At 39.0% G+C, this 20,877-nt stretch overlaps 1 protein-coding gene across 1 annotated transcript in view; it reads right to left on the bottom strand.

Annotated features, from left to right (window-relative positions):
• Nucleotides 1–4,404: 4,404 nt before the first annotated feature.
• DLGAP2 (DLG associated protein 2) overlaps nucleotides 4,405–20,877 on the bottom strand; it is a 709,806-nt gene continuing 693,333 nt past the window's right edge. Inside the window, exons 13-15 of the mRNA XM_084623310.1 lie at nucleotides 10,865–10,956; nucleotides 7,139–7,291; nucleotides 4,405–4,888 (exon numbers count right to left, since the gene is read on the bottom strand). Coding sequence (XP_084479436.1) covers nucleotides 4,670–4,888; nucleotides 7,139–7,291; nucleotides 10,865–10,956 — 464 coding nt within the window. The 3' untranslated portion in view covers nucleotides 4,405–4,669. The remainder of the gene's footprint in view (nucleotides 4,889–7,138; nucleotides 7,292–10,864; nucleotides 10,957–20,877) is intronic.

Genomic DNA, 20,877 nt, shown 5'->3' with positions numbered 1-20,877 from the left:
TGCAAATGACTGAGATAAATCTGGTCCTTAGTTTGCTAATATAGCTACCAAGTAGACTAAATACGTACCGGAATAAAACAGTACAGGGACCTAACACAAAGTTGATGTTCAGAAGAGTTGGCAATGAGCAGTAGAACTGGATAATGTGTGTTGTGAGAGAGGAATGAACAAAAGAAGCCTAGGAAGAAAGAGAGGCTGTTGAGAAGCAAAAGTCAAAGAAGGATTCGGTGAGATTCCTGGTACATTTATGGCCGATAGCTAAACTACAGTGCATAGTCTCTTAGTAGTAAATTCTATCCCTTTCAATATCACCAGCAGAGTGGAAGTTTCCCCAATTTGTTGAATCAACAGTGTTAACGTAGTGAAAATTAGGGCACTGATTTACTGATACAGCAGGAGTTATGATTTAAAAAAAATAACTTGTGTTATATGAAGTGCATTATCTGTATGAAATCCACACACCTTCCTATTTATGCTTCAATTCTTTTCTAATTGACCTCAAATTTGACATACAGTGACAAAGTTTAAGCATGAACTAAAATGTAATTTTTGGTATTAAACTGTACAACATTTTCAGTTTTTACACACTGCCAAGGGCCATTCTGATCCAAGCTGTCAAGAAACAATAAAATGCATTTTAACTTATTTCAGCAATTTACAATGAACTTTAAATCTAAAAAAATATACAAAGCAAAAAATAAGTATAACACGTATCGAACCTTAAACCGGTCAGGTCTTGTTCCTACATCAAATATAATACTCTTGAGAATTCTGTTTATTATACTTGTGTTTTACGGACAATGAAATAACAAATGGTGGCTTTCTGTATCTTTCATCCTTTAGGGATAAAATCTAGTATACAAATGGCCTAGTTAATGAAATATTTTGTTGTTATGAGAATTCTGACTTTTAAAGATGTTCTAAGTATCTGTAGAGCATGAAGTCGCTAAGAAAGAGATATTCAGCTACACCTCTACCCTGACATAACGTGACCTGATATAACACAGGTTCGCATACAACGCGGTAAAGCAGGCCCTCCCCCCCTCCAAGGTCTGGGAGGCAGGAGCTGTGCAGGGGCACTTCTGGGGGACCTGCAGGCCCAGAGTGGCCCGGGTGATTAGCGGGGGGCCAGGAGCAGCCTGCTTCGCTTCCCTCACCGCGGCCCCAGCCGTGTCGCTCAGGGGAGGGGGCTTGGTGGAAGGGATTCCCCCTCCCCCCCGCACTCATCGGCGTGGCGGAAGTGAAGCAGCCCAGCCCCAGCCCGCAGAGTGGAGCTTCCCACTGCCGGCGGTGAGTGACTGTCAGGGGGCAGGGGTGTGGATGGTGTCGGGGCAGTCAGGGGACAGGGAGATTGTGTAGGGTGTGGGATCCTGGGGGTGATTAGGGACGGGGAGGTCTCTGGAGGGGGCGCCAGGGGACAAGGAGAAGGGGGGCCAAAGCAAGTTCGACATAACGCGGTTTCACATATAACGCGATAAGATTTTTTTGGCTCCTGCGGACCGCATTATATTGGGGTAGAAGTGTATTATGCTAATAGAACATTGTAAGTTACTGAATTTTCTCCTACATGGTCCTGTAATCCATTCCTATGCATGAAATGAATGCAATTTCCAGATTTGACAGGACCTCTCTATAAGCGATAGTTACTGAATACTGTGTATCTTATAGCAATGATTCAAGCAGATCGGGTGTGACTGACTTTCAACACAAGTATTATAAACATAATTTTATTTTTTCCAACTAATTAGATGTACAATACATAGGTAAACATGGCTTATCATCTGCCTTTATTGATAGAATGTTACCTGCACAACAAGTTGAATATATTGCACTTAAAAATGTAACATGCACAGATAATATTTTATCAGATTTAGCAGTAGGCATCTATTTTACTTTTAATTCTTCTTCTTTGGAACAAAGAGGTGGAACAGACAGGGAATCATACATATCCAAAGACTCACGGTGAGCATATTCCCATCATTGCATGGACATTGTAAAATTTAGGGTCTGATTTGCTCACACAGGTCTGTTTTAGCCAGACATTTAGAGTCCAATTTACTGATGACATACTAACATAAAATACCCCAAAATATTTACCAAAATCTGATGTGTAATTAAAACCTTTATGGACTGCTCCAAGTCAACATTATAACATAATCTGGTATCTAAATTTAACAGCTAGTCTAATTTTTACAATTGGACTTTACAAGTTCTGAATACTGACAGGTCAAATGCTGTTTGCCTTAATCATGTGATCCCTTTGTCTTATGTGGGATTACTGAAGTGAATAAAACAAGTGTGATTTAGCCTGGAAGTATCCAAGGAAATGAGATAAAACATATCAGGTGCCATAAATATATATATAGGTCTATTTTAAATTTCCTACATCTAGGAAATACACTGGCTTTATTTTCATGTGGATAGTTCTAATTCGCAGCTCCACTTAACATTAAATATCACTTTTAAAGACTAAAGATGCCAATAGGTATTTAACATTTGTATTTAAAATAGTACAACAAATATAGGAAGCAGCATCAATATTGTACACTACCCAGGATTCAGCTCTTTCCGTATACAGAAAACGCTTTGAACACCCTGGGGGGTGAGGGTATACTAAGTTTTCATTTATATAAGAATATTTTAGGGAGGGGTTTTTTGTTGTTGTTGTTTTTGGAAGGATATACATTCATCTTGGTTTTTGCTTCCAAATATAGTTTAAGGCTATTTGGTAAAATATATACCAGATATCAGGCTCAATTTACAGAGTTTTCTCCTTATAGAAACTTCTCAGCTATTCAACTCTAAAGATTCATATCTTGAAGCTAAACATGCTTATATCAGCTTTGCTCCAAAACCAGAACTCATGCTTAACAAAATGCTCAGAAGGAAAAAAAACAAAGAAACTATCCCCAGATTTGAAGCAATGTCAGATCTATGTAACCTGTGTTACTTAATGTTCTCAGTCATGTGGCAGGCTGCAGGGTGTACCAAGTACATATTTAAAGTGCTCATCAAGGTGAACAAACCAAAGTGCTGGAGTATAATTAAGTAGCTGTTCTGCCTATGGTGAAGTACATAGTATTTGTTAAAGCAGTAAACAAAAAATGAGTTAGTTGGGATGATCTGTGCCATAGTATTCAGAGTAGCAGCCGTGTTAGTCTGTATTCGCAAAAAGAAAAGGAGTACTTGTGGCACCTTAGAGACTAACCATAGTTGTAATACTCTTTTGACCTAGAGCAGGAATCAGAACCCTGGTATCAGGATCTGTGGGTTATATCTTTTATTACATCTTTATCTGAAGATGTCTAAGAGCTGGGATGCTCAATTATGTTTGGGAAGGTAGATGAAGTGGAATAATACAATCTAAATTTATTTCAAATGAACATTTAAAGCCTCTTGATTGTCATGGTTCCTACTTTTCTCTTGTAATAATCAGAGGCTTGAAAAAATTACTTTCCTTATATTCCATGTCTGGAAGTCATTTTACAATCAAATCATTCCTTTAAGTCTGACACAAGCAAGAGAATCATCTTGCCTTAACTGATACTGCATAGGAAAAAGATTTCTGGAAAAAAAATGTAAACCACAGTTCACCTTTACCTTAAGATAACCATTTAAACTTAGATATACTTACCACTCACATTCATATTTCTTAAATTGGTTACAACATCACAACTGGCATTTTAAACAAGCAAATATTTTTTTCAAGGATACCCTGGAAACTCAATTGATATAGCATTTTGAGAGTTTAAAATATCACATGTAGCATAGCTTTTGAAATTAAAGAGAGAAGATTGTTGTAAAATAAAAAGTTAACACATAAAAGAACTGTTAAAATGCAATGAGTGTTCCAAAGGAGTAAGTATAACTGTTCTCTTTACACATCTTGCTACAGAAGATCTAACTTTTTAAGGCTTCCACTTTCCTTTCCCCATCACTCAAGTTTTCTTGCATTATAATTTTGCTTTGATTTCTGAATGTCGTTATACTGCTATCACAAACATTTCTCAGTGGGCATTCCCAATAGGACCTTGGTTCCTGATGAACTTCGGAGTTTTAGTGGCTGGATATTCCTGTTCATCTCCAGAAACTTGACTTGACATGAGAGGCCTAATGTTATTCTGCAGTAACAAAGATGGGTAGAATGGCAGAGCACATGGGCAAATATTTTAGCTGGGTTCAAGGAAAAGAAACTGGAGGTCAGAGAGATAAATGGGTTCTTTCTTTCCTGCACTTCACATTTGTAGCACCTTCTACTTGTATTAGCTAATGCCTCTAGTGAATGGTGAGATGCACCCATTTATAGTTTGTTATTCTTATCCTTAATTATCACACAATTTATAAAAATATAAATAACAAAAAAGTAAGCTGGGTTCCATCTCAAGAGGTGTTTCTTGTTGTCCTCTGAGAACATATTGGATAAGTCAGGTCTCAACAAGCCCTATCCATTGTAGCTGATTGTAAGTCAGACAATAAATACAAAAAGAAGTAGTTCTTGCAAGGAGCTCAGCAAACTCTGAGGAAATCAAAAGCATTCCACTGTGCTTATGGCACAAAGAACACAACAGCAAGGGCATATTCAGTGGAGAGAATGAGAAAAAATTACCAGGTAAGTGACAAACTGTACAAGCATTTGTTTTAAAAAAGGACACTCTGCAGCGCTCTGTCTTTAAAGCCGGGTTTGGGCTTCTGGGATATAGATCTCAATGCTGTCTGCCCGCTCTGTGGCTGAATTCTGCCGAAAGGAGGCTGCTCTCTTAGCAGCCATTAGTCGTCTTCTGGCTTCTTGACGTTGTCTGTCAGGTAGGTCAAGAGACTTTTCTCTCGTTATAGGGAATTTTCCTTTTGGGGGCTTCTTTGGTACTGGAGGAGGAACCTTCCTTTCTTCCTACAATGGTTATTGAAAATTGAAAAGTGAGTTAAATGTGAAAGGCACCATATCAATAAAACATGCACATTAGAGAAATGTCAATTGAAAAAATACTTGTCACACAACTAATAAACATGCTCAATTTATACTCTGAGATGAGCTAATTAATGTAAAACATTAATCACCATCAGTTCTGGGGACTCCGGGGGGGGGGGCAGGAGGGACCAGCTATTGCAGAATCCAGTGCAAATTCCAATGCATTGCATTGCAGTACAATAGCACAGTATAAAGAGTGAATCTCCATTTACTCTCATTGCAGGTACTGTACACATGCATGCTGCAAACCTCACTTTCATGTTTGTGATAATTTTATTTTACCTGGCACATCATTATATCCATTATGTTCAGAAGCACAGGCTGATAAGAACTCAGTGTATCTGGATGTTCTGGTCCAATGAAAAGCCTGTCTAAGATTAGCAGGACAGGATTTTAATTAAATTAATCATACTGAGTTTAGCCTCAGCTGGGTATGAGATAGCAGCTGTGTATATATCTCTATTAGTTTAGTCTCCTCTCTGAATTGCAAAAAGGTAACGTACAAAAACAAACTAGACAGATTGAAATGTAGGGCTAATTGTTCCATACATCAGCCCAGAATACCTTAAAAAATCATATTGAGAAATTATTAGAATATAAAGTGATTCTTAATACATGTTTGTATAATGCTTGTGGTAGCTCAATTCTGCAGCTATTAAGCCTGATATTGTTTTGAAAAATGAAATGCAGATTTTATTTCAAAATTTGGATCTCCTATTTTGACTCATTTGCTGAGTGGGGCTGTGAACTGAAAGCTTTGGATGATATGTATCCTCCTGCATCAGTGGCATTGTTATCATGATGCAGCTTTCCGCCATTAGTACATGTTAATGCTGCAATAATTATCGATACAGTGGGTCACTATTTACATAGGACACACTGGTAAATTGTTAATTTAATCCACTGCAAGACCTATGTCATAAAGATCTTTTGAGGGGCATGAATTGTGTAGGTTTTCTTATTGCAACTGGTGAACCTAATAGTCAAATGCACTTATCACTGGTTAGATTTTACAGTATTTGGCAGTCTTGTTCCAACTTTCCAAATTAAAGGACTTATTGCAGAGTCCTGAGAGGGGACACAGGCACCGTTCTTCCTGAAAGCACGTTCTGCCAGAGTGCTTTGTTTTTATTTGCTATTTTCAGCCAGGAGCACTACATCCCAGTGCCCTTCCTCCCATCTTCTCTCTCTTTACTAGGATTTAGTTTCCTCCTTAGACAATCACCAATGCTGCCACTATAATCATCTTTTACTTTCACCCCCACCATCAGCAAAAGCGAAACTCCCTACCCACCAGCTACCTGGCCAAGCAACTCAAGATGAGGAGCAGGCAGTTATACTAAATGCCTGAAGAAGTGAAAGAGCACATCAACTTCTGACAAGATGCCTCCAGTCGCATTCCAAAACCAAATAAGTAGTCAGTTGGGGCCAGCTTCACTGACTCTAAGCTAAAGACACCCTCCCTGTTTGTACAATATTGTAATCAGCAGAGATGGAGCCAGGAGCGTAAAGAAGAAAGCAGATACACAGCAATATTGCCACTGTGGCTCATTTGCAATCTGTGCTGCTACTGGTGTGAACAAGGCAGGCCGCAGGGATGTGGAGCCTGAGAGCCCAAGTGCAGACAGCATGAAATTCACAAGGATGCAACCTCTATCCACACAAGGTTCACAGGCTGATCTGCAGTCCTCGAGATTCTCAGAGGGGATGGTGCACAGCCCCAGAGAGCCAGAGATCTTGGGGAGTCAGATCTCCCCATTAGGAAGGAAGTAGAGGATGCAGTCCCCAGATATTAACTGCTCACAGTGTGACAGCATGAGGGACTTTATTTCAGTTGCATTTTCAATCTGAATGAATCAGAGCATCTTTCAATTCCAATCATTTGTTATCAGAATTCAAGGGGCCAAATGACAGTGACTAGGCACAGGGCTGGTAGGGATATTTATACCTTTATTATTTATATTTTACAATTTAAACCAAAAATGGGAGAAGAAAGTAAAAATAAACCTCAAGGCCCTGATTCTGGACAGTGTTGTCTGTTAATGAGGCAATGGAAAATAGTCACTTTCTATTTTCAGGTTTGAAACCAATCACTTTCTGGACTGACTGTAACACCAGGAGGCCTTATCACTATAATCTGAAGGGAAATTTTATTGTATCTGGCCTGCTTACCTTCCTTTCAGGTGATTCTGTTAGTTTCCATTCATTGAGTTTCAGCTGGTGCAGTTCATCAAACTTCATGCTGACGTCTTCAATTGAAAGCTGCAATAAGTCCCAGAATCCTGCTAGGTCCTGGGAAGTTGGCCTTGGCATGGCACTGGGGTCCTGACATATGCACAATAGAGAAAATATAAATAGACCGGAAGCCACTGAACAACGTTCTTTAAAGCACCTTTGTATACAGTTGAAAATGCCTGGTGACCGTTTCTATTGTTACAGTGATACACAGTGCTAAGGCAATGTAAATTATGAGGCTGGGAACTGTGACTGAAAATATGTGCCTCGCATACAACCCCAAAATCTATGAGTTATACATTATACACTGATTCTTGTAGCTTGTGCAGATTCTTGTGCAAAGCTGACCTGCACTTTTAAAATGTAGTAAGCTGTCATACAGACTATGTTTGCGGATCATTACAGAGGAAGGAGAACATGAGAAACCAATTTTTTTTATCCCACTAGTGATATCTGAGTAGAAGACAAAAATAATCATGTTATGAATTAATTTCGAGCTTATGCTTACTGTTGCTATTACATTTTCTCAGGTCTTAGGGTTTATGTACAGCACAAATATCTTATCTAAGACATTTTAAAAGTTCTATTGGTTGGTCCCAAAAGGGCTGGGCAAGCTCTTCCCTCAAGATATTTTGATTAGGTAGTTTCTGTGCCAAGGGCAGGCAGTATGACTTAATGGACAGCCAATAATAGTGGTAATGAATTGGCCTGAAGACCTTCATCTCATTATGAATCCATTTGGGTACTAAAGGGAAATTATATAAGAAAAGCTATTATGGGGACATAATCCTTTGCTGTGTAGGCATTTTCTTGAGAGTGCTATTCCAGGTAGGGACCAGCTGGACAACTTTAGAGAGAGATGGCCTGAGTGGTAAGGATCTCTGTGAAGACAGCAGTAAGGAATCTTTCCCTCTAGGCCTCAGAGCAGCCGTGGAGACAATCTACAACCACCACATTAGACCTTTGCCTGCAGCAGCCTCCACACACACTGTAGCCCAGTCTGTGGGGAGTCAATGGCTTGTGAATCTGATAAGAAGGGGGAAGGACATCCCCCTTCATGAGTAGGTCTCTAATTAGTTCACTTGAAACCCCGCCTTTCGCTGCTAAAGGAAGTATCTTTTTTTATGGGAGCTCAGTGGATTCAGTGGAAACTTCCTGTGGGGAAAGATGACGTTTAGAGGGACTTAAAACATTTAATTTAAAAATTGTGTCTATTCCAACATAATTTGTAGCCTGTGTCCAAGTAAGTCACAGGAGCCAGATCCTGAACTGGTGTGTAAACTGGTGTGACTCCACTCATTTTAAGATATTGGTCCCCTATATGCAGTCCACGTCAGGTGAGTCTTGTGGCAATGTACAACATTTAATATAGCTTTTATTTCAACCTGTTCTTCCTCCACTACAACACAGCCTTCTCAATCCTTCTTGTCATTTTCCCAATTTACATTACAGACCCATAAGAAGATGCCTGCTGGAGGCTACTTATTGTGCGTTGTCATCCCCTTCTGAATTGAAGGCAATGGCTCTTCTGTACACCCAGCTCTGCTCATACCTATTTCAGTACAGTATATTTTCCAACATAGCTGCTGTTGACTGGAGCTTGTTTTGTATTCTCTGGACCACAAGGGGGCTGCCTCCTGCTGCTAATATGTATAAATCAATAATGTACATTATTTTCGAAGGGTAACCCCAGCCAAAAGGACTAATATTAGAAACATCTAAGCTTGGAAAAGCCTTGTTCAAGTTTGAATTTATTCAGCAACTTTTCATTTGTTTGTATCTAATTTTGAATTCAGGCTTTGCTTCTAAAACTAGATTATTTATGACTGCAGCCTTTATCCTGCAGGGAGCAAAGAACTAACAAAAAGGGCCTTGACAATGCTTATGTGTTTGTCTGCTGCAACCATGACACCCTTGAGTGTGATCTCATTAGATCTCACAAGCTGAGCAGGATCAGTGCTGAATAGAACATTGGTGAGGAATCATCAAAGAAAACTCAGCAGTTACAAACACTGGTGCAGGTGGTTGTGTAGGGAGCAGTAATGAACCAACAATGCTCTTTCTAGTTGTTAGTATGGGCCAGATTCTCAGCTGATGTAAGTTGGCATATCTCCTTTAAAGTTGAAAGAGCAATGTGATTTACACCAGTTGAGAGTCTTTTCTAAGAGACTTTTAACCAAGAGCTTGACCAATTGTGATACTCAAAGATCTCAGAGCACTTCTCGCAAGTCTAGGGATGAGGGTTCATTGTCTTAGATAAATTCTTTTTTGGGTAATTACATTCTGTCTTCCTAAATCCTCACTGTAGTTTCAACTGGTATAAGGTGGAATTTTCCCACTTCTTGTCTTAAATATTTATTTAGTCTTATTGTGTGCTGTTGGAAAGCTGCTGTGTTCTACCCCAAAGAGAGGCGATTGCATTTAAGTGGTGGATTTAATGCTAAATGATCTGTATCTGGCTAAGTTCCCCACTGATGTCAGTGGGGTGGGATCAGGACCATACACAATATTCAAAGTAAGACATTTTTTAAATGACTTTCTCAGTAAGATTTTGGATACAATTTTCAAACCCTGGATGTTTAACTTTGTAGGTGACAAGCAACAAAATGTGCATCTGCAGTGTGAATATACTGTCATGCCTTTAAAAGGTTATTCAGTAAATATTAATGAATGATCAATTTTGTATAGCTAGTCACCTAGGTCATGTCTTCTGTGACACAAGTTACAGAATTTAGCACTTTTTAAATAGAAGCAGAGAGGGAAACAAAAGGTAAAGATTGTATTCAATGTTGAAAATGAACCTGAGGAAGTAGGAATGGGTTTATCACAAAATGTACTTCACTAGAAGAATGATGTTCTTGTACAGATAAATATCTTGTACCAACAGTTTCCATATCCCTGATAGCAGTTGTCATATTATATTAATGAAAATAACATTTAGAACTGAATTAGACTCTTGGGGACTTCCAAAACAATCATTTTACCAGATAATGCACTGGAGCTCCTCTAGCTCTAGGACTTTTTATATATCATTGGCTAGGCAAAATATGGGGCCCAATGCTGTAAGCACTCCATGCGTTCATTTCCCATTGACTTGACAGGATCAGACCTGTATATATGTAATTATATAACCGAAACACATGCCAATTCTGTTCTCTTTGTACTGCAACTTTAAATCAAGGGAAGTCTTCTCTTCCCTACTACTAAGGTGGCTGCCATTCTCAGTTTAGATACAGAATATTACAAAATGAAGTCACTGTGTTTTCTGTCTCACAGAGAGTTTATATTTGTTTATTTTCTTTAATCTGAAATAAAAGTTGCCTAGCCTGAAATTACGTTTACTCTGTGGGAAAAATAAGAAGCTCCATTCTATATTTTTATGGCCAGACTCAGCTTAAGAAGAAAAAAAGAGAGTTCTAGGACAAATAAGGGCCCTGGGAACCCTCCAAAGTGAAACGGCAGGACTTGTACAACTTTATGCAGGTGCAGTAACTAGATGGTTAAATTTGGCTCTGAACTGGAATGTTAAAACCAATTTTTTGTGGATCAATGTAGGTATCAACTTGCTTAAACTATCCAGTAATATGTATGCCATGCAGTTGTAGCTGCCAGTCCCAGGATATTGGAGGGATTAGAGAGAGGTGGGTAGGGATATTGACTTACCAGATTCTGTTGACAAAGCCAATAAAACTGCTGGAATTTCTGAGACATAAGGAGCTGAGCACTTCCAACAGCACTTCGGATCTTACCTAGAACTGAACAAGCAGACAGGTTTTTGCCAACCGGTGTCTTTGAAGCAATGTTAATGCAAAACTGTGATGAGATACAAGTACTGAGTTGAACTCCTATTATTTCAGAATATTAGTAACTATTTTGTTATGTTTTAGAGACTATGTAGACAAACTACTTCTGAGGAAGATGCAGTTATCAGAAGACTCTGAGGCTGTGTATAGCATTATACCCAACCTCCCTGCTCCCCTGGCAATAATAAACAATACATTACTAATTGGAAAGAATGCAGGGACGGTTAACGTAGGAAAAGAGGGCAAGCCTAACACTGTCTCCACTTCCTAGGAAATCAAAGATTTGAGAAAATATTAAATAACTTGCTGAGGCAGGCACTCAGATTTTAGTTTTAAGGCAAACCTTGATTTATACAGTAAATGACAAAACCAAAGCTCAGTCCCAAGGGTCATCATCCTGAAGTTATTTTAGCAAATGCTTTAGTCCCTATCCAGCAAAGCACTTAAGTATGCACTTAACTTTAAATACTTCAGCAGCCCATGAAAGTCAATAAGACCAGTGGATTGTCACAAGCACTGTTCTAAATTGTTATTCAACTCCACAGTCCATCAGTTTTTCTAACCTTATCTCACAAGCATCATCAGGCACAACTAACAATCTGGAGCTCAACCCAATAATATCTTTACTCCACAGTGGAATATGATTTATTGATGATGCTAACAGGCTTGGGATCAGGGCCTAAGAGCACATCGTAGGCAGCAGGGCTCTGTTAACTAGCCAGGGCTTATTCCATGCATTAACATTCTAGTAACTAATTAAAGTACTACATCTTTCTAAAGCACAGTCTCTATAAAATATTAAGTGCTAGCTCATGTGTTAATATCTTAATATAAAATAATTATGAATCAAGAACAATATTGTATTAGTTTTCCTTAAAACATTGTTTTATACTGAAAAGAGACTTTGTAAAATGGCATTCACAAAAACAACAAGGAGTCCGGTGGCATCTTAAAGACTAACAGATTTATTTGAGCATAAGCTTTCGTGGGTAAAAACCCCACTTCTTCAGATGCCTGGAAATGCATTCTGGACTTCTTTGTTAATTGTCTTTGAATGATGTTAATACTAAATTTGCCCAGTTTATGGGTAAAAAGATGATGCCTGCCTTGTAAACCCAGTCTGGGAATCTCACAATCAAAATGTTCTCTCTCCTGGTGAAATCCAACCCCCACTGGAGTTTTGCCATTGATTTCAATGAAGCCAGGATTTCACCCTCTACCTCTGAAAGCTCAAATGATAAAGATCCTTCACTTGGAACTACACTAACAATTCTGTGGATGCTGCCCCGACCCTGATCAGAACCCAGTACCCTACTACAAGAACCTCAGAGGAACCTGAGCCTGAATGCCTCCCAGAGATCTTCCTGGAATGGTGCAGGTACATGTTGACCCATACTTAGGACTATCCATAAAGGCCCAAATTAAACAGAGCACCTAAGCATATGAGCTTACCTTAGAGACTAACAAAGCATATGAGCTTACCTTAGAGACTAGCAAATTTATTTGTAGCTCACGAAAGCTTATGATCAAATAAATTTGTTAGTTTCTAAGGAGCCACAAGTACTCCTTTTCTTTCTACCAAATTCAGTAAACCCTACTATACTGATTTGTGCCAGTCTTGTAGAGGTCTAGAATGATATTTCAGCAGTGCTAGAAACAAAGGACTGAAGCAGATACTATATCAGAAGTACACTGCAACACATCACCTTTCAAAAGTTAGCTCTTAGCAGGGGGTAACATGTTATAGCACTGGGATTGGTGAACCAATATGTATTATTAAGAGCCTACCTTTTGCTACAGTCTTTCTTAACTTTATTTACATTTAAATAAGTAAATCATACTTAGAAAGTTATAACAAGTGAGAATCTCTCTTATTCATGTTTCTCAGCTTTACTGTAATTAAATTAAGTATTGAAATACTTCAGTTCATAATCTTTAGCACAGAATTAATACACAGCCAAAACCTTGTTATTAATTTCATGCATTGGGGAGTTATTCTGATGAGTGCAGATTGATTATCTCCATGAAGGGATGATGAATGTTAGAGACTGTAGAGGTTGAGATGTTTGTAATCCTTAGAAAGAATTTTGCTAATCAATGAACGATGATGAAATTAACCAACATATCTATCAATTCCATATAAGAAAAACCTACTAAGAGAAAATCAAGGTTGTACAGTTAACCACTCAAAAGTCAGGAAATGGTCATGCAACTTTAGCTCTGTTCCCTCATGAGTGTGAATTACAATACACTCTTTAATTAATTAACTAATCTTCTCCCATTGAGTACCACTATTTAGGACCCTGCTCGTGCTCCATCTGAAGAGAATGGGAATTGTATCACTGACTTCAACAGGAATAGGTTCAGGTCTTATAGAGAGATTGTGAAAGTTATTTGTATACAAGATGCACAAATAATGCCACAGAAACTTTTCCACATGGACCAAGCATGTTATAATACTGCAGAAAAAAATCCTGTGTGATGCTAGATCATATTATTTGGGATATATGATGTAATCATACAATCGAATACAGTTCTATATCACATGTGCACAAAGGGGTAGATAAAGGTTATACAGATTTACACAAAAGTAACCATGATTCTGCTTAAGCGCTATTCCCCGTAGGTTAAAATAGTTCTGCTCAGTTGCAGTCGATATGATAATAATGAGGAAACTACACATAATAAATGTGTTACTGAACCTCTTAAAACACTATCGTTTTTTAATTCTCAGGCATTAACATCTAAGTTATATATAATACATATATATGAAATCATAATTCTATATGAAAGTTGTCATTTTGATTGTAATCTACTTCTAATTTTTTGTGCTTGTGAGTAAATTATATTTAGTACTTACTATATAAATTTTTTTTAAACTTAAATCTTCTTACTGAACTGCAAACCTCGTTCACAACACACATGTTTTTTAGCACTATGTATAGGTTTGTTAGTCTGGGATGGCATTTTATTGCAGCACAAGTTGTGTCAGTTAAAAATGTCAAATAGTGTAACTGTCAAATATGTCTATTTTAGTTCAATAAGTTGTATAACCATGAGAATGGAAGATTAAAAATATATGACATATGTCAGTGGGGTGGTTTGGAAATCAGAACTAAACCTTCCTCTACTGAGTCAGTGGGAGTTTTGCCATTGACTTTAACAAGCACAGAATCAGGCCTATGCCATGAATCTTACATAATTGATAAAGTACACTACAGAGTCTTGACTACACACCAAACCATTGACATTCTAGCTGCTTTTTAAAAATGAAAGTGGGGAGCCGCTGTCTCAAATCTGCAGTGAAATCTTACAGGGCACGCTCAAAAGCACGACACACTTAATTTTAGCGTGAGTAATCCCACAGCTTTTCATGCTATTGAGATGTTACCTAACTGACAAATTTCCATGGAATTAATCTTACATTATGTCTACTGTCACAAAAGTTGCACAATGGAATCCTTGTGAACAGAATGAGAATATATGTAGATCCACTTTCCAGCTAACTGAAGGAGGATTCAAAGAGGGGCAGAACACTTAATGTGCTAAGAGAGATTCTTAGATTCCTTACACAGTGTTTTATTGGCTTTAAAATACTGTTTTGGGGAAACAAAGATATTCTTTAGCCATTTAATTTTTTATTTAAATTCCAACAGATGCTGATGGACTGGATACCTGAACAGGAAAGGGAAAATATGTAAGTAAGCTTTTTAGTTAAAATAAAAGTATAACTTTTACTTAGAATAAGACACCTGGAAAGCTTTCTTATTAATTGGTGGACATAACAAAATATACTAATTGAGATTTTCAGAGCAGTATAGGGGATTTAGCCACACCTCTTTAATTAATTTTAATATATATTGCTAAATTTCCTGCACTGCTTGGGAAATGTGAACCATTTCATTTAGGAAATGTGTCTCCAAAGCATGGATTCAAGATGAACAAGAGCCCAGTTGCAGACTGAGCTTGCTCCCCTCCTGTCCAGGCATCAAATATTATGCTAATCCCTTCATTGGGAAAGCAATTTTCCCCTCCACTGGGCAGTGTTAGCTTTTAAAAGCTCTAGAGGGCTGCATCCAATTTTCATCATTGTGGGGAAGGGTCACTTCACTGTGGCCCAAGACTGCTGTGGTGAGAAGGGAAGGCAAAGTAAACTTGTTCATTTCTAATGAGAATCTTGCTTTGCTACTGTTAGTATTTGTAACATGCTGCTGGGGATACCCAGAATTGTGAGACACTGTGTTACCTCTCTTCCTCAGCAAGAGTGAGCTTTGCTGGCAGTTAGACTGTGTGTCAGCTCCCGGTCACCCTAATCTGTCTCCTTCACCAGCAAACTGCTCCAGGCTTGCCTGGCCCAGATCTTGCCTAGCAGGTAACGATCAATAAACTTCAGCCCGAGTGCCTCAGAGATGTTTCTCTGCAATGCACAGCCCCTACCACTGTGCATCCACAGACAATATTAAGATTGCTGCTCTGTTAATTAGTCAGTACATCACATCTTATTAATTTAACTGGGGTAGATACACCCTTCCCTTCAAACACAGCACAGAACTGGCTTATAATAAATGTAAAACAAGTTTACTAACAAAAGAGCATGGATTAAGTGATACCAACTAAAAGAGATAAAAAGTAGAGATAGTTACAAGCAAATAAAAGTGAAAACATGCATCTGAAAGTCTAAACTTTAATGTAGCAAGTTACAGTCTTTGTTCAAAAAGGTTTATTTTACCCCCAGTCTCTTACCCAACTTTTTACTGGCCAGGACACATCACAGATATCAAATCACTTGGTTTCTTTGTCTCCTAAGGTGAAGGATCAAGATGGAGTATCTCTGTGTTCCTTATATCCCAAAGGGATGTCTCTGTCTTACAAGTCAGGACGGCCTCCTGGGGGCTCAGTCTGCTCTCTCGAGTTCAGGACCAGGATAACCCTTGCTAGTTTAGCAATGGCTTTGTTTACTGCTAATATGTAAATTGAGGTCAATCCACATTCCTTTGTCTAGCACAGACCTGTTTATCGCCTTTACCTAGATTAGGCTGTCTTGTCTTAAACATGCTCTAGTAACATCATACAGAGGGAATTTCTAACTTCACATATAAGGTTAACACATGCATTTTATAATAGTATTAATAATCAGCAGGTTCCTAGCTTTCACATGATACCTTACAAGGCATACTTTGTACAAATATCATTGCAGTTGTATGTAGGGTGTGACTACAGGTGTGCCTAGGGTCACAGTATTTTGCTGCAGATAACCATCTCGTCCCTGAAAATCAAGAGTGGTGCAAATCTATGGGTGCTGCAAGGTAGGTGGAGCGTCTGGTATATAGGTCTTTGTGTGGATTCTGGAGAAACTTGGAAGGAACAGCAGCATGGGAAGGGAGAAAGAGTAACAGGTAACCACAGAAATGGGGCTCCACCAAGACCTGGAAAGTAGAAGGAATAGTAGCAGAAACAGGTGAGGGAAGGCAAGAGGGAAAGCTGGAGAATCAGAACAGAGGCATGCAAGCAGGATGGGAAAAAAGTAGTGAGGAAAAGGTAGGCATGAGGTGGAATAAGGGTCATGGGAGCAAAACAGGTGGTCGTGGGTGAAGCGAATGTGTCGAGATGATGAGTCAGGAACATATCAAGAAGGTGGGGGAACTGATCAGAGAAGCTAGGAGGAGACGCAACACTGTAAAAGAGGGATAGTCTGCAAGAGAGGAGGAGATGCTGCTTTCTGGCTGTGTAAGAATCAGGATTGCAGTGCAATAGGACCTACCACGAGAAATCCAAATATATACCTTCCACCTGGAGGAATCTACTGTCTTATGGACTGAAGTGGTTACAAAATGAATCAAGGTAGTTTGAACAGTAAATTTCATTCCAAATCTTTCCAAGTCTTGTTTTTTTTTCATACAGAATTCCACAAATAGTAGACTATTTTTTAAAAGTTTGCATTTTAGGCCTACACACACAAGTTGCCCTGATATATGTAAAGGTGTGATTTTAAATCAGTTTAGTTAATTCAGTAAAACTTTGTGTGTGGACACTTAAATTAATTTAAAGTTGGTTTATATCCATTTAGCTGGCCCTGCAAATTTACAGGGCCAAGCTAAGCTGATATAAGTCTGTCCACTCAGGAGTTTTCACTAGTTTAATTAACCAATTTAACTAACTTGGTGCAAACTGATATACAGACAAGCCTTTAGTGGGTCTTGAAAGCTGCCAGATTCACAACACTAGAATTTAACTCCTGCCAGTATATTTAGCAATTCAATAGATCCAGCTCAGGTAGTAGCAATGTAGATCTTCTCCACTGTGCTCTGCTAATATGCCTCTCCCATCTAACCTAGAGACACTGCCTCAGGGGCCAAAGGGTATCATAGTTGCCATACCCATTCAGTGGCCTCTCACATCAGCAACAAGCGAGCCAATGGTTGAGGTACTTTGTGATATGGAGAATTTTGCCCAAGAAACGCATTGCCACTGACAAGTAATTTTCACCCAAAGCCCGGAACATCTGGAATCAGAGTGCAGTGACATTTGGGCTGTCTTAGGCATTCACTGCGTGTAATTCACCATAGTACTTGGGAATTGGGTACAGTATCTAGACTAGGTTGGGTGACTACACTGAGGCAGAATGAAAATGCTTTTGGACTAGGCATACTTATTTAGGGTACTGTATGAACTGTAAATGTATCTGAGTGTTTATCTACTTTCCCTCATCTCTTAATTTCCATATATTTGAATGTTTGGGTGCTTTGGCTGTTGGTTTGGCTTTCCACTGTAACATTCCTTGTTGTGCTACTCCTGGAGGTATTCTGTGCCTCTGTGTGTGTGTAGAATTCATGTCCCCCCACAGATTTTTTTTTTCTCCACAGAAAATACATTCTGACAAAGAGTCACTGCAGTTATGCCTTTTGCCCATCAGGGGCCTCTGTAGCACCAGAACAGAGGGCAACCGGCTCACTGGCCGTAGCAGTGAGCTATGGAGGAAGGAAGGAAGAGGAGGCTGTGTTCTTCACAGCGCCCTGCTCCTGGGGCCAGGTCAGGAGGCACATATGGGTGGGGGGATAGACAGAGCAGGGTACGTGGGGTTGTTGGGGGGGTCACATAGACTGGGGTTCAGAAGGGCTAGTGGAGTGTCATAACCTGGGGTGGGGGCTGAATGGGAGTGGGGAGAGGGATGCAGGGACACATGAGGACACAGGCAGATGTGCCTGACTGATTGGGAGAGGCTAGGGGTCAGCCAGGCTCTGCATGGGGGAGGCTCCCCAACTCCCTAACAATCCCTTCCCTCCAAAAAAACCCAAAAAATCTGTTCCATACTTCTCTCACACCGAACAACCCTCCTGGTTCACTCCCAGGCTCCTTTCCAGAAATTATTTCCCCCTCCGTCAGCTCCTCTGTTACCCCTGACTCCCCCAAGCCTTTGCACTGCTTCTTAGGGGTGCAGGAAACTCTTTTCTGTATTGTAGTTTAAATGAAGTATTATTCAAAGTTCTGTATTAATATGCCTAGTAAGGAATCTATTTGTAAAAAAAAAAATCCCGAATCTTTTTTATCATCTGTATTGTTACAGACATACTTGTTGACAAGTATTTTGAAATAAATTACCAAAATAACTGAAACTGGCATGATCATACTGTGTTATTTTGACACATAACATATGCAGAATTTTGCAGAACTTTAAAATATTGTGCACATCATTTTAAATTTTTTACTGCAGAATTCCCTCAGGCATAACAATGCACATAGGTAGTGTCTGCTCGTTAATTTCCAGGTTCTGAAGAAACAGGACAAATGTGGAACTTAAGAGTACCACAGTATTCCTGGCTCCCATGCCTCTCCCTATGTTGTGGTGTGGTGTCTTTAGCTCCCACAACTCTCAGTGCCCTGCATAGCTTACTTACTCACTGCCTTATTTTGCAAGTCTCCCAGCTGCCATTAGAAATCACTCCCCTGCTGCACTCTGAGGACCACATGGCTCCTCACTCTCCTTGTGCTGTGGAGCTCTGGAACATGGATAGCGATCTTCTCATTACCACCCCTCCAACAGTAGTAAGCCTAACGTAGTTTCCTGAATGCAAAACTGAGACTCTAATTGCTGTTGTTTAGAAACACATATCTTTGCAAAATAGCGTGGGCCACTTTTCCAGTGAACATGGTCAAATGACTTACGCTGGAAACAGCCAGAATTTCCTAACTATAAAAACACCAATATCTACCCACATAAATAATAAATGACATTTACAGAAATAAATGCACTAGTATAATTTACTGTTAACTGAGCAAATAAATAAGTAAATAGATAAATAAAGAGAAGGACTTTGAGACATGAAAGGTTATTTTTGGTGCAGTGATTATTCTTTCCTTCTCAATGAGTGAAGATCTTAAAACAACATTATGGGAGAAAGGCTACAGTAAAAGAAAAAAATCAATAGGGCAATCAAACAGTTTTCTAAGATCTCAAGGCTATTGTCCTAACACACAAAGTGAAATTGCTTTTTAAAACATAACTCTATTTTAAGCCCTCTTTTTCAAGATTATCTGTGAAATATAAATGGTTGTGTAAAGTACGAGGTTCGCCTATGGGATATACATCTATATCTGCACTTGTGGTACAATTAATAGATCTGACACTCAAATAAGGGATTCAGCATTAACAGTGACATTTTGAATGGGCAAACTCTGCTGTGAAGTTTCTTGGGTATAGTATGTTCCAGTGGAAGATGAAAAAATACACTTGGCTGCCTCTGGCCCAGGCACTTCTGATTATTTTCTTCATGGATCTGCCAAATGTTTAAATACATCAAGATAAATTTCATGCTGGGTTATCACTAAACCTGGGGTATGGTAGATAGAATAGCACTCAGTCTGCCAAGGCCTAAATGTGGGATGCAGTGTGTGAAAAAGACCCCAAAATGAATAAAATTATTCATGCAGAAGACTCAAAATGCTGTGGAATTCATTCCTTTAATATAAGTAACTCTGTTGATAACTTCATGATTCTTTTTTTTCCTGAAGCAAATCATATCAATGCAAATTTGTTTGTAGTTAATGCATGTAAATTTGGGAGTAAAAGGAGGGATGTCCATTGAAATGAGGGACCTTTGAGACATATAGCTATATAAAGCAGCAGTATGAATGCCACATGTTACAATTAGTTGGAGCCAAAATCTGCTCTCAATTACACCACGTAAACCTGTAATAACTCAATTGACTTCAGTGTCAGCAACAGCAGAATCTCCGCCAAAGTGCAGCTCTCTGAAACATAATCCTGTAAAAACAACATCACAGGGAGTCCATGTTTATTTTATCTCAGTGACTCCATCTCAGCAACAAGAGGCTGGCTTTTCTCCTTCTCTTGCACCACCACCAGTAATAGAGTTGTTCAGCAAATGGGAGAAAAATAAAGTCATGACATTTCAATTCTCATTTCCTCCACATTTATTTTTTGTTGAAATTGTCTCACCAGATCTAAACAGCAATAAAAATGCAGCAAGCCAAATGATGTCCTCATGGACATCTGTCCCACACAACTATCTGAAAAGTATGGTTACACTGGTGCAGCACTGTACTTTATGGTAATCTAAACTGCAGGATGCTATAAGCACAGGGGATGTTAAGGATCCAGATATCAATATTAATCCAACATGACATAATCAAAGCTTCCTAAGGTATTTAGAAGACTGTTTTATGTTCCGGAAAGTAATGACCCCAACCAAATGTAGCTGTATCTACCAGTTGAGGACTGAACAGTGACTGAGAACAACAGAGAACCTTGGAATCTGTGTCTTTGAGCTACTTGATTTCATCAAAGCAAATGATTTACAGATTGCAATAGTACAAGGGCATTCGATTTGGGGGAACTGAGAAATCTGATGAATA

Source organism: Lepidochelys olivacea (assembly GCF_965140295.1).
Source record: "Lepidochelys olivacea isolate rLepOli2 genome assembly, chromosome: 3".
NCBI classification, from domain to species: Eukaryota; Metazoa; Chordata; order Testudines; family Cheloniidae; genus Lepidochelys; species Lepidochelys olivacea.
The sequence above is the reverse complement of the archived record's forward strand: the minus strand, read 5'-3'. Positions and strand labels throughout refer to the sequence as shown.